The 15,261-nt window shown below is 41.6% G+C and overlaps 1 protein-coding gene across 1 annotated transcript in view; it reads left to right on the plus strand.

Moving 5' to 3' along the window:
• Window positions 1-15,261, plus strand: part of ADGRV1 (adhesion G protein-coupled receptor V1) — a 1,190,013-nt gene that overhangs the window by 84,010 nt on the left and 1,090,742 nt on the right. The window contains 3 exon segments of the mRNA XM_053699719.1: window positions 136-285; window positions 906-1,001; window positions 6,112-6,216. Of these exon segments, the coding sequence (XP_053555694.1) occupies window positions 136-285; window positions 906-1,001; window positions 6,112-6,216 (351 nt within the window).

Here is a 15,261-nt window from a genome sequence, read left to right on the forward strand (position 1 = left end):
AACCTTACTTAGAACAGTAAGATTTAGGCCTGTCCTGTCATTTATTTGATCTGGCTTATTTCATAAATAATCAATTGATCCAAAATAATTGTAGTCATTCGTTTTTAAATGCAAATATTAACTTTATTGTTTTAGCTGCAAGGAGAAAACACTGGGGATTTTGTGGAAACTGTTACTGCAGCTTTTATACCAGACAGAGAAACAAATCGGACTGTTTATATATCTGTGTGCGATGATGACTTGCCAGAGGCTGATGAGACTTTTCATTTTAGACTAACCCTACAGGTAAGAATAATACTTAAGCACATCATTATTTGTTAAATAGCTATTTTTTCTAGAAGTTTATGTGTAAAGCAAATAATTAAACAATAAAATCCATTTAATCAAACCACACCTTTTTACCCCAGTTTGAATATATATTATAAATAAAGGTTCATATTTTCTGAATAACATGGCACAGTGTTTAATGAATTCAAAGCTACAATCTAACCAAGTTTAGATTTTTTTATATCACATTTGCACAGAGCACACTATACAATACTGTTGCAAATATATTAGACATATTGTATTAATGCACAACTTTCCAATCCGTGTGACCTGCAGATATTTGCCAAAAGGCTGTTTTGTGCACACTGGGAGAATACTAAATATTTGAAGGTAATTTCTGTATTGCTATGGTGTCATTAATAGACTGTCAGACTATGATTAATTGTTCCCAATGTCTGACTCAAGCCCATGTCTAGCCAGGCTACATGACTTCCATTCTATATCATCTCTAAATTGTTGCCTTGGAATGTTTTCATGCCGTAAGTATTGGTTTGGAGATTGTAAACATATTATTTTGTCAAGTAAACATCACTTCTATTTGGGTTTAAACATTGTGTCTCAACTATTTTATTTTACAGAATCCACCATTAAACACTAAGCTTGGCTCCCCAAATGTTGCCACAGTCACTATATTATCAAATGACAATGCCTTTGGAATCATATCGTTGAATATGGTATGCATTTTAATCTTTTTTTCTGAATATAGTAATGTATTATTCTATATTATAATCCCATTCATATGGCTAATATTAAAAAAAACTGCATGAAAATATATATAACTTGACTATCCTGGGATTTTTCTTTGTATTTGTTTTGTGATTTAGATAGCTATAATTTCCAATTAATACCATGACAATATTGTTTGTAGTTAAATAACATAAAATGATCACCTTTTTATTATTCTGGGAGCTTGACTGATAAGCATTTGTTAACTCACAGATACTGACTGGGGTTCTGATGGGTATCGCAACAGCTTACAAAGAATAGAGACAAACATTGAGTTTACTACTCAATGAGAACATTTAAAAAAAGAAATGATCCTTCAAACAAATTTAACATTTGGGGATCTCATTATTTTTTGTCTTTTAAATCATATGGAGATTTTCTTGTGGCGCCGATACCACAGAGTGGCGCTGTAGGCAAAATCCTGCTTCCTGAGTATCCTTCTTTTATATTTTTTGTGTGGTTTACCTAGACATAGAGGTTATCAATAGTAGTATTGTTTTACACATACATAGTGAAAACTTTTTTAGGGTATATGTAATAGTTTATACGTGTAGTTTATCTTTGCATTTTTTAGATAATAATTATAATGCAATTTTCGGCCAGATTACAAGTGGAGCACTAATTATATTAACCCTCCCACTCAATTGTTAATTAAGCTAGAAGTAAGCTTTTTGCGCTCATCAGGTTGCGCTCATATTACGAGTTGAAAGTAAACTGTTTTCACTTGATTGCTAACCTGGCGAGCGCAAAAAAACAAAGTTAGGATATCACATACGTGTTCACGTATTCTCCCATAGAAGTCAATGGAGAAAAAAAAGTGGGGGAAAAAAACCCACTCTCACACAAACCCGACATAAAAATATGAATATTTCACATTCCAATGTTCTTCACATAACAGAATATGTTCTATTTATTCGGAAATAAATATTTCTATATATATATCTGATGGTTTTTGATACAATATATATTTATACCTATATATACATACATAAGCAAAAAACAGAGAGCGCAACACTTGCTTAAATACTTTACAAAACACCTATATTTAAATAGTTATCCCTTTGGCACAATGCCAAATAAGAAATGTAAAATTTTGAAATATAAATTGTATTCTATATTGTTTCCGTTCTCTTTCTGTCTCTTCATAAAAGATATAGCGCATTGTGCATTTTGACATTGTGGACTCCCTTTGTCTCTTGGTTGCTTCATGTAACTTAGTTAATCTAAGTAATTATTTGTTGTCCACAGTGCATCTCTGGTTATAATTAACCACAGCTATACTTTATAATTTAATGCTTTCACTCCCTAAATATTTCTTTCTAAGGGAGTAACTAATCAGGATTGTGATGAAAAGGCTCAATTAAAAAAAAAAAAAAAAAAATTCTATAGTGATTTCATTTTAGCAGCTTAAATGTGAGTTAGCCTTTAATAATACAGACAAAACTTTGTGTATTTTCATGTTTATATAGTCAACAGTGTAAGGGGAGTCAGATACCTTTTGGTTCTGGCTAGGCATCAGTTTTTTGGACCATACAATACAGCAGGTTGCATAGTCAACAAATGCATTTTTAAAAGACAATACAATAACAATTGCTCTGAAATTCAATTGAGCAGTAGATTTTGTTTTGACAAATTCTGAAGATTCCTTTAATTTTTCTGTCCCATGCATCATGTGACATCCATCAGCCAATCACTAAGTCATATACATTTTATTGTGAACTCTTGCACATTGCTCAGCAGAAGTTGGTGCCTCAGAAGTATGTATACAAATTACTGTGCACAATATGCTAATGGAAGTGAACTGGAAAGTTTTTTTTTTCTTTTAAATTGCATCCTCTATCTGAATGATCACAACATTTCAATTTGACTTTAGCATCCCTTTAAGACTGTATTAACTTTAGCATTTTGTTGATGGAACAATACAAGTACTGTATGAATCATTATCATCTCAATACCCATCTGATTCATGTCTTGCCTATATTGTTCTGGTTAACATAAATAATTTATCCAGCACCTCATGGTATCTAATAAAATACATGGTATATAATGTATAAAATATATCACTAAATTGTTTAACTGTCTATCATTTTTTTTGTGCTGAAGTCAATCTATAGGGATCTGTGCTGAGACTCCTATCTATTTCGTACACTTGGATTTCAAGAAGCACATATGATAAATTTACCCTTCAGGAGCTTTGTTTGATAGAGCTCATATTTTCCTCCCCTCTATCTTATGATTTCCACTATCTTTGCAGCTTGATCAGGTAGACTAATCCCTTCTGGGTATAAGTTGCAAGACTGTGGGCGAGAAGTTGGTAACGTTTACTTGCTGTGAAGTCCCTCTCCCTGTTCATTGTGTCAACCTCAGTCAGTGGGCAGTAGCCTATATTTGAGCTGATGTCATAATTTAGTCTTTTACATAATAGAAGCTAATCGGTTTGATGTCCATAAACTGGGTGTAAGGGGTATCCTTATTTATTTGCCTTTCCAACATGATTTCCTCAACGTTTTAAAATAGTTTTTTAAAGGGACAGTCTAGTGAAAACGAAACTGTCATGATTCAGACAGGGCATACAATTTTAAGCAACTTTCCAGTTTACTTTTATCATCAAATTTGCTTTGTTCTCTTGGCATTATTTTTGAAAGCTTAACCTAGGTAGGCTCAAACTGATTTTTAAACCGTTGAAAATCGCCTCTTATCTCAGTGCATTTTGACAGTTTTTCACAACTAGACAGTGCTAGCTCATGTATCACATATATAACATTGTGCTCAGTCTCATGGAGTTATTTAGGAGTCAGCAATGATTGGCTAAAATGCATGTCTGTCAAAAGCAATGAGATAAGGGGGCAGTCTGCAGAGGCTTAGATACAAGACAGAGGTAAAAAGTATGTTATTATCATAGGGCTTGCTTCAATTGAGCCGTAAGCTACCGAAGCAGCCAGCAGCTAAAAGTAATTTACGGCTCCATTTTAGTACCAGGTTTCCATTAAAAAGGTTTCCGCTTTGCGAGCAGTCGCTCTTTTCATGTAGGTGTAAGTTAGCGTTATGTTAACGCTTCCACCCGATGCCGGATTTCTAAAATATTAATAGGTTACTATGGTAACCTGACCTTACACTACACTCAATCGCATATACGGCGCCACATACAAGTGCAGCACCGTATATATTTTACCTATCACACGCTGCTAAAATCAAATCAAACAACTAACGCATGCGCAATATTTGCCTTTCAACCCCAAACCCCCTGCCGCAATAACTAATGTATTAACCACTAATCCGACAAACTCCATACCGTAAAGTATCTATCAAAGTTATTAACCCCTAAACCACCATACTCCCACAACGCAAACTATCTATTGAACCTATTGACCCCTAATCCACCATGCACCCACAACGCAAACTATCTATTAAATCTATTAACCCCTAATCCGCAATGCCCCCACAATGCAAACTATCTATTTAAACTATTAACCACTTAATCCGTCATTATCCCACATCACAATTAACCTAATAAATCTATTAACCCCTAAAATTCCAAAGCCCACAACGCAAATAACTAATCACTAAGCTCCCTAACCTAACACCCCCTAAATTCACCCCATTACATAAATTAAAAATAAAATAGCTAACATTACTTCAAAAATAATAAAAAAAAAGTTAAAATTAAGATAAAATTACAGAAAATAAAAAAGTCTAACATTACATAAAATAATAACAAAATTATCAAAAATAAAAAAATAAACCTAATCCCTATGAAAATAAAAAGCCCCCCAAAATAAAAACACCTCCTAATCTAATACTAAACTACCAATAGCCCTTAAAAGGGCCTTTTCTAGGGCATTGCCCTAAGTTAAACAGCTCTTTTATCTTAAAAAATACTAAAGTCCCCCCTCTAACAGTAAAACCCCCAAAATAAAAAAAATTCCTTAAGTCCGGCGGTGAAGTCTTCTTCCAAGCACCGACCTCATCTATGTTCATCCAGGACCGCGGAACTGAAGACCGGCAACCGCGGAACTGAAGACCTGCAACCGCGGAACCATGGAGTGTGGATGATCCTCTTTGTACAATCGCTGCCATACACTGAATAGGGAATTTAAGGTACGCAATTAAATATGGTGTCCCTTGCATTCCCATTGGCTGATTTGATTCTTCAAATTCAAATCAGCCAATAGGATGAGAGCTACTGAAATCCTATTGGCTGTTCAAATTAGCCAATAGGATGAGAGCTACTGAAATCCTATTGGCTTTTCAAATCATCCAATAGGATTTCAGTAGCTCTTATCCTATTGGCATCCTATTGGCTGATTTGAATTTGAAGAATCAAATCAGACAAAAGGAATGCAAGGGACGCCATATTTAATTGCGTACCTTATTCAGTGTACGAAGAGGATCCTCCACGCTCCATGGTTCTGCAGTTGCCGGTTTTCAGTTCCGCAGGTCTTCAGTTCCGCAGTCGCCGGTCTTCAGTTCTGCGGTCCTGGATGAAGATAGAAGAGGTCGGCACTTGGAAGAAGACTTCACCGCCGGACTTCAGAATTTTTCTAATCAGACAGTGTTAATATGAGTGTAACTGTATTTTTAAAAGTATTTATGCTGTATTTAGTGCAATTTTTTTAACCCCTTACCCCATTATGCAAATTCTTTGGAGTGGTTGCATTCAGATTTCACTTGTAATACTGCGCTAAAGTTAGCATGGTTGAGATATTGATATTGCAACTCGTGCTGCACTTAGCATGCCACTTGTAATCTAGCTCTGTGACAACTAAAATAATGCAATATCAGGTTTTTAAGTATCACCAGAAATCCATGCTGTGCTTATCGTAGACTGGAAGGAAGTCTTACTTTTATTTAACTAATTTTTTTTCATGCTTTTTTGAACTGAACTAATTGGTTGAAAAGGAATGTGATACCATCCGTGCATAGCACAAACTCTGGATTAAATTGTCTGCGGGAGGAAAGAATTTCTTTATTAATGGCTTTCTTTCCCCTTGTGTGACGTTTGATCAGCTACTGATTGCTGTTTCATTTTGATTGATGTTTTATTCTTTTCGTTGGTAGCCTGCCTTCATCACAGTGATTGAGCCACAGGGCAGAAACCAATCCTTGCCTCTCGTGCTAATCAGGGAAAAAGGAACGTATGGAACCGTGACTGTGACTTTTGAGGTGAGTGTCACCCAATCAACTTTAGAGGTTATCCTCTGCTAACTAGGCACAAAACAAGCTTTAAAGTGAAAAATCCTAAAATAGACACATCTTAAAGAGACATTATACTCAAAGATGTCCCACCATGCATACAAAAGAGCATGATTCTTGAAAATAGTTTGCCTGAAAATATTATAGAAGTTGTTTAAATGTAATTTGAAAGTAATATAGCAATATTAGTGGTTTGCTTCCTACTAAAGCTCACTAAGGGCCTGATGATCGAAAGCTCTTCTCTTTGGCAAGATTATCTAATAAGTCTCATCAGTACTACAAGGTCTCTCAAAGAATTTTAGAAAGGCAACATTTACATTGACAGCTGTTTATCTTACTATACATAGGTCTGGATGTGAAGGAGAGTAACATACATTAAAGGGACACTAAACCCAATTTTTTTTCTTTCATGGTACATATAGAGCGTGCAATTTTAAGCAACTTTCTAATTTACTCCTATTATCAATTTTTCTTTGTTCTCTTGCTATATTTATTTGAAATAGGCATCTACGCTAAGGAGCCAGACAATTTTTGGTTCAGACCCGGGACAGCACTTGTTTATTAGTAGGTGCATTTAGCCTCCAATCAGCAAGCACAAACCAGGTTGTGAACCAAAAATAGGCCGGCTTCTAAACTTACATTCTTGATTTTCAAATAAAGATAGCAAGAGAATGAAGAACAATTGATAATAGCAGTAAATTATAAAGTTGCTTAAAATTGCATGCTCTATCTAAATCATGAAAGAAAAAAATTGGGTTCAGTGTCCCTTTAACATATAATTCTCAGCAAAAGCTCCATAACATTTTGTGTGATTTTGGTTGCTTGTCTAAATATTTTAGTACAAGGTATGTTATTCAGTTTGTATGTCCTTGCATTTATTCTTCTTATTGGTGCTCTGTACTTCCAGCACCATGATAGTCATCAATATATTGGCTTCTGGAAAAAAAAGGCTACTTAAACTTATTTCTGTGTAAATGTTTGTTCAAGCTGTATTTTTTAAAAGCAAGAGAAACGTGCATAAGCTTTTGGCTCTTTAATGCGTCATTAATTATGGAAATATTTATAACCCTCCAGATTAACGAGTCATTCCAAGAGATGGGAAAGCCAAAATAAATGGAAAACTGAGGGAAAAACAGGATTTTTTTTCAAAGCCATTTTTACCTTTTACAATGATAAATAATATGTTGATGACATAGTGTTCATGTATTTAAAGAGACAGTCTAGTCAAAATTAAACTTTCATAAATCAGATACGGCCCCTGTATGTTGTTGGCCTTTCCATGGGGGTGCCACTTTCAATAGCACGGTCTTGCTATTTTACCAAGCCTAACGAAGGGAGGGTCTAATAGTGGGGTCTATTATAGCCACACAATCCCTTAACAACCAGCAACATGCAGGGTACGTTGCAGTCATTAAGGGGTTAAACAACTTTCCAATTTACTTTTATCATCAACTTTGCTTTGTCCTCTTGGTATTCTTCGTTAAAAGCTAAAGCTAGGTAGGCTCATATGCTAATTTCTAAGCCCTTGAAGGCCACCTCTTATTTCAGTGCACTTTGACAGTTTTCAACAGCTAGAAAGCGCTAGTTTATGTGTGCCATATATATGTAACATTGTGCTCACTCCTGTGCAGTCAAAATTGTCCAAAATGCAAGAATGTCAAGTCTTTTTTTTTTTTTCTCTTTTTTTCTCTCCCCTTCTCAACCTTTCTATTCATTATCACTCTGTCTCTCTCTTTCTCCACGCCCTACTTCCTTATCTTAAATATCTCTTTTCATGCTCTCCCTTATCTCTCTGCTCATCTCTATTCTATAAACGCTCTCTCCCCTTTCTTTCCGATTTTTCTCCACTCTATCTCTCACCTTCTCTCTTTTAAATCTCCCTACCTTCTCTCTCTCCCCCTTATTTCTCTGCCCCCTTTTCCCACTTTCTCCCCTCTCTTTTTCTCCCTTCTTTCTTTTCTCACTTTCTCCTTCTCTTTATTTTCTCTTCTCCCTCTAATACTTTCTCTTCTTCTCTACTTCTCCCTTTCTTTCCACTCTCTCTTGTCTGTCCCCACTCTCTTCTTCTCTGTTCTTTCTCCTTTCTCTCTTAGGGCTCGATGATTGAAAGCTCTCTGGGCTGGCGAAATTATTAATGAATGCTCGCCAGACTTGCTGGGCCTATGGCTCTTATCTGCCGTCAATATCTATGTTTAGTCCTATTTCCCTGGTGGAATGATCTAAAGCCATATTTTACCCTGAAAACAGGGGGTCTCGCTAAGGGGCGTTGTTACGGTTACCCTTAGTCTCGCTGAGAGATGGACCGCTTAGTAGCCTGGATTCCTATTGCTGAAGAGGGGAGAAACTGCTTTCCATAGTATTCTATATGAGTCTCGCAAATGTAGAATAATCCCCCTTAGCTGTAGTACAGCTAGGATACCCTTCTGCCCACAAAAACGAGTCAACGCTGCGATTGAGGGACAACCAAGAACTGAGGACTGGGATGCCCAACCTGCTTTTTATTTAGGTTACATGCACACAGGGCACTCCCAGGGGGGGGAAGCATAAAATCCCCCATCACACATTTAGACAAAGCCCTTGGACAGGCCACCGCAGATAACAAGTACACACAAGAAAACAATTGAGTCCTTCTTATCACCTAGCAGTGAATGCTTATCACAAACTTAATTACAGTACACAATATGCTAGGAAACCTGCCTCAGAAAATAGTTTTCTCAAAACTGAACAGAGTTAACCCTTTATGAAATGATACTTGTTACAGTTTTCTTGGAGCCCTTCTTAGGCGCTGGCTTGGCTGGTTCAGGCATTGCTGCTGGGAAATAAGTTTCTTCACAACAAAATAACTAATGCTTCTGTAACAGTGCTCCCTTTCTGTGGAACACTCTGGCAGACACGGTCTGACCCCTTTTCGGGGCAGACTAAGGCTGTCCAGACCGCTGGTTATGCGGGGCTGAGGTCGGTTTGTCTGGACAACCCGTCGGCGTTGCCATTCTGTTTCCCAGGTCTGTAAGTAATGGTGAAATTGAAGGGTTGCAACGATAAACTCCAACGTAATAGCCTGCCATTATCTCCAGAGACCCGGTTCAGCCACACCAACGGGTTATGGTCGGTGACCAGAGTGAACTCCTGCCCATATAAATAGGGAGTCAATTTCTTTAATGCCCACACCAAAGCCAAACACTCCTTTTCGACCGCTGCATAGCTGACTTCGCGGGGCAGGAGCTTCCGGCTGATGTAGGCAACTGGATGCTCCCCTCCATCTTCGCCTACTTGGCTGAGGACGGCTCCCAGCCCGAATATGGAAGCATCTGTGTGGACGATAAAACGTTTGTTAAGGGCTGGAGCCGCCAAGACAGGAGCGTTAATTAGAGCATTTTTGAGAGCCTGGAAAGCCGTTTCACAGTGGGGAGACCACAGGACCTGTCGAGGTAAGTTCTTCTTGGTCAAGTCAGTCAGGGGTTTGGCAAGTGTGCTGTAGTCTGGTACGAACCGTCTATAGTACCCTGCCGTGCCCAGGAAGGCTAGGACCTGAGTCTTAGTGATGGGGGTGGGCCAATTGGCGACAGCTTCTATCTTGGCCAGCTCTGGTCGCTGCTTTCCACACCCCACCCGGTGACCCAGGTACTGTACCTCGGCCATCCCAAAGTGGCATTTTTCTGGCTTCAGAGTCAGGCCAGCAGCCCGGATCTGATCCAGAACCATTCCTATGTGAGCTAAGTGGTCCTCCCATGACTCACTGTGGATCGCTATGTCGTCCAGGTAGGCGCAAGCAAAACTCTGGAAGCCATCCAGGAGCCTATCCACCAAGCGCTGGAATGTAGCTGGGGCATTCTTCATCCCAAACGGCATTACCCTAAACTGATATAAGCCGAATGGGGTGATGAATGCCGACTTGGGGATAGCCTCCGGGGCCAGGGGAATCTGCCAGTAACCTTTGCAGAGGTCAATAGTGGTCAGGTAATTTCCCCTGGCTATACGATCGAGTAGCTCGTCTACCCTGGGCATAGGGTAAGCGTCCGTCACGGTCTTTTCATTGAGCCTCCGATAGTCTACGCAGAACCGGGTGGTCCCATCTTTCTTGGGCACCAAGACAACTGGGGAGGCCCAGGGACTATCGGAGGGCTCAATTACCCCGAGTTGGAGCATCTCATCGATCTCCTTCTTCATTCCTATCCTAACTGCTTCGGGGATTCGGTACGGAGCCTGGCGCAAGGGAGCTTGTCCCGGAGTATCTACCTGGTGGGTGGTTAAAGTAGTGTACCCTGGCTTCGGGGAGAAGGTGAGGTGTTTGGACTGTAGGAGTTGGTTGAGCTGCTCCCTTTCAGTGGGGCTAAGTCGGTCTCCTATCTGAACCTGAGCCACTATACCTGTGGGGAGACTCTTTTCTAATAGGTCTGGAATGGGTAGACTGTCGGGGCCTTCCTGAGGGGAACAACATACGGCCGTCACGTTCTCTGGTCGCTCAAAATATTCCTTGAGCATGTTTACATGGAATGTCTTTCTAAGATTGTTGTCGTGGCAGCTAGCTATCACATAAGTGGTGTCTCCCCTTTTCTCTACGATCTGGTAGGGGCCCTGCCAGGACGCCTGCAATTTGTCTGTCTTCACCGGCTTAAGTACTAACACCTTTTGTCCTATGGTAAAGATTCTCTTTCGGGCCCCCCGATCATACCATACTTTCTGTCTTCTCTGGGCCGACTGGAGATTAGCCCGCACGGATTTGGCTAATTGCTCCATTCGGTCCCTGAGTTCCAGCACGTATGGCACAATGGGGACACCGTCAGTCTCCATCTCTCCCTCCCAGTGCTCCCGGATCAGGTTTAGGGGTCCCCGTACCTTTCTTCCGTAGAGCAACTCGAAGGGAGAGAACCCTGTCGTTTCCTGGGGCACCTCCCGATAAGCAAAAAGGAGGTGCGGCAGGAAGCGTTCCCAGTCTCGGTATTCCTGAGTGAACGTCTTGAGCATTTGCTTGAGGGTCCCATTGAACCTCTCACACAGCCCGTTCGTCTGGGGGTGGTATGGGGAGCTCAGGAGAGACTTAATTTTGCAAACCTGCCAGAGTTGTTGGGTCAATTCAGCCGTAAATTGGGTGCCTCGGTCGGATAGGATTTCTTTTGGAAATCCTACCCGGGAGAACACCTGTACTAGTGCATTCGCTACCGTATCCGCTTGTATGTTGGATAGGGCGACAGCCTCTGGGTACCTGGTAGCGTAGTCCACTACGGTAAGAATGTAGCGCTTACCGGAGGGACTAGGGGTAGCCAGTGGTCCCACTAGGTCAATAGCAACCCGGCTGAAGGGTTCCTCTACAATGGGCATATTTACTAGATGGGCTTTAGGGTGATCGCCTCGCCTTCCTACTCGTTGACACACATCGCAGGTGTTACAGTAAGTTCTAACGTCGGCGTGTACCCCTGGCCAAAAGAACGTGTGAGTAATGCGGTGTAGGGTACGGGTTACAGCTAGGTGGCCTGCTAAGGGGATGTCATGGCCTATCTTGAGGATTTCTTGACGGTATTTGTGGGGCACTACCAGCTGTCGCCTACGCTGTCCCCTTTTCTCTGTCCAGCGGTATAGTTTCCCTTTTTCCCATAAGAATGTTTCATTATCTGCCCCGCCCCCTCCGGTCTCTGCTCGTTCCCGGTACTTTTGTAAGGTCGGGTCAGTCTTAGACTCTGTCTCGAAAGCATCTGGGGTGTCCCAGGGTATGGGGCCTAACATGTCAGGCAATGTCGGGGTAGGTCTTACCTGTGTCTCCCGCACTGGTGAGAGTTCTCGCTCCGTCCGGGCTTGGGCCCGTGTAGTCACTGGGTCCGCCTCGTTGTTGCATACTGGAGCATAGGCAGAAGTCATGGGGCCCAAATCATTGCCCAGTAGTACTTCGGCAGGTAAATTATCCATTATGCCCACGTTCACAGCCCCCTTTCCCGCTCCCCAATCAAGATGCACTTTAGCTGTTGGAATTTTGTACACATCCCCCCCCGCCACTCTAACGGCCACAGTCTGTCCAGATCGCTTGTGCTCCGGCACCAAATGACTCTGTACCAGCGTGATAGTAGCCCCTGTGTCTCTCAATCCCTCGGTAGATCGCCCCTCGAGCCATACCTTCTGCCGATGGTGCTGGCGGTTATCTGAGGCAGCATATACAGGGTCCGCCTCGTGAAGCGGCCCCAAATATTCCTCCATAGGGGCCTCTTGGTTAACACAGAGGGTCCGGGCCGGACGATATGCCCCAGAGGGGTAATTGTAATTCCTGGGTGTCTGGTGCGTATTAAGGGGGCAGCTAGCCATGAAATGCCCTGGTTGCTTGCATCGGTGGCAAGTCGGTCTGGGACGCTCAGAGCTGTTATTGGGTGGTCCTGAGTGTCGGGCGGGCCCTGCGGGCACCGGGGCTCGGAATTCAGCACGAGGGGGTGCACGGTAAACCTCTCTGGGTTCGTGAAGACGGGAGTCATAATGTTCATCGGCCAATTTGGCTGCTTCTTCTAAGGTAGAAGGTCGCCTGTCTCGCAGCCATTCCTTCCCTTGCTGTTCCATGCCATTATAAAAATGTTCTAAGAGAAACAATTGTAAAATTTCCTCACCAGTCACCGCTTTACTTCCGCTCATCCAGTGATTTGCCGCTCTCCGCATTCGGTGCGCCCATTCCATATGGGTATCGTTAGGCTTCTTTTTCGTGCCCCGAAACTGTCGGCGATACGCGTCCGGAGTTACTGCGTACCGTCGCAACAGTGTCTCCTTAACTAGCTCATACTGTGTCACTTCCTCAGCACCCAGAGTACGAAAGGCTTCCAGGGCTCGCCCGGATAGTTTCCCAGACAATATCGTGGGCCACTCCCTGTTGGGAATCTGGTGCAGGGCACATTGCCTTTCGAAGTCCGCCAAATATTCATCAATCCCTGTCTCGCTCTCTAGGAAGGGTCGAAATGCCGCATAGGGTATCTTGGGCCTCCCAGCATTTTCGACAGGGATGATTACCTGCGGGGCTTCAGCATTGCGGTGTGCGTTCGCTAGGTTGAGTTCGTGGGCTCGAGTCTCTCGTATATCCTTGTCCGCTTCCGCCATCAACTGCTGTACCAATTCCATGGAGGGGTTCGGCCCGTACAGTGAGAGCCTCTCCCGAACAATCCTGGTTTTTTCGTCACTAATCGTGGTCGGTGTTTCCGCCATTGTGAAGCTCTGATCCAGTTCGGTCAATTCTGCGATCAGCTCTCTCCTCGGCCGGTTGCTGGCGTACCCCCCTCTGCTTTCAAGTAAATCCTTTAGGGTTGTACGCTTCAATTTTTCGTAAGCGCTCTCCATCCGTTCTGTACCTCTCCTAGGAAATCCAGGAAAAATCCCACCGCTGCCGCCAAATGTTACGGTTACCCTTAGTCTCGCTGAGAGATGGACCGCTTAGTAGCCTGGATTCCTATTGCTGAAGAGGGGAGAAACTGCTTTCCATAGTATTCTATATGAGTCTCGCAAATGTAGAATAATCCCCCTTAGCTGTAGTACAGCTAGGATACCCTTCTGCCCACAAAAACGAGTCAACGCTGCGATTGAGGGACAACCAAGAACTGAGGACTGGGATGCCCAACCTGCTTTTTATTTAGGTTACATGCACACAGGGCACTCCCAGGGGGGGGAAGCATAAAATCCCCCATCACACATTTAGACAAAGCCCTTGGACAGGCCACCGCAGATAACAAGTACACACAAGAAAACAATTGAGTCCTTCTTATCACCTAGCAGTGAATGCTTATCACAAACTTAATTACAGTACACAATATGCTAGGAAACCTGCCTCAGAAAATAGTTTTCTCAAAACTGAACAGAGTTAACCCTTTATGAAATGATTCTTGTTACAGTTTTCTTGGAGCCCTTCTTAGGCGCTGGCTTGGCTGGTTCAGGCATTGCTGCTGGGAAATAAGTTTCTTCACAACAAAATAACTAATGCTTCTGTAACAGGCGTATACTGCATTTTCATATGAAATGTGCAGAACAAAATTTGTATTTTAAACATTATACAAAACAAATATTTGAACCATTTACACAAAAATAAGAAGGGAAAAATTGTATTGTTAAGGTGCATCAAAAATCGTTAACAAAATTCTTTACCAAAAATCGTATGTTAACAAAAACGTAAAATTAGTATGTAATTTTCACAGGAATAAATCAAATTAAATATGCACAGCGTAAATTGTAATTGTAGTACACTGGATGTGCAAAAATCACACAGAAATTTGAATTTATAAATACAAAATGCAAAGTGTAATTGTTGTTTTTTCGTAAAATGGGCTGAATATGGGCGTTCCATGGGCATATATGACAATGTCTCACTTATCCCAGCGTAATTCTATAAAGATTTTCGCACTGCAGATATCACAGTTTTTTCTCGCCAACTAAAAAGGGGCGAGCTTTTGTCAAAACAATACGAACACTTATAACCCCAATAGAAAAACAAATGCATACTAAACTATTGGCGAATGTAAGATGCTATAAGCAGAAAACAGTGTAATGTGAGTTATATTGGCTGCAGGATTTTAATTTTAAAGTGCTCCCCCTGCTCCCTGCTAACTTCGCACTAAGGAGCGAAGTTTCCCTATCCAGCGAGCTTCATTACTTTTAATAGGAGCCATCTTGCAACTCGCAGGGACTGCACCTTTTTTACGATCATTGCACCGGGACAGCCCTGCGAGTGTCAGCGAGAAAAAGAAGGTTTGAGCTGGCGATGAATATATCATCGAGCTCCATGTCTCTCCACTGTCCTCTCCTTTTTCTGTCTTTGTACATTATCTGTCCACTCTCGCCCCCTTTCTCTTTCTCTCTCTCTACTTTCTCCTTCTCTCTATTTTTTGTCTCTCTTCTCACTTTTTTATTTATCCCTTCACTTTCTCTCCACTCTCCTATTCTCGCCTTTCTATTTAATTTCTCTATTTCTCTTTTCTCTCTTCTTTCTCTCACTCATTTTGCCTCTATTTTCTTTCTCTTCTTTCTATCCATTCTCTCTTTCCCTTCTTTTCCCTCTATATA

The sequence above is a fragment of the Bombina bombina genome, chromosome 2 (assembly GCF_027579735.1).
Source record: "Bombina bombina isolate aBomBom1 chromosome 2, aBomBom1.pri, whole genome shotgun sequence".
Classification (NCBI taxonomy): Eukaryota; Metazoa; Chordata; class Amphibia; order Anura; family Bombinatoridae; genus Bombina; species Bombina bombina.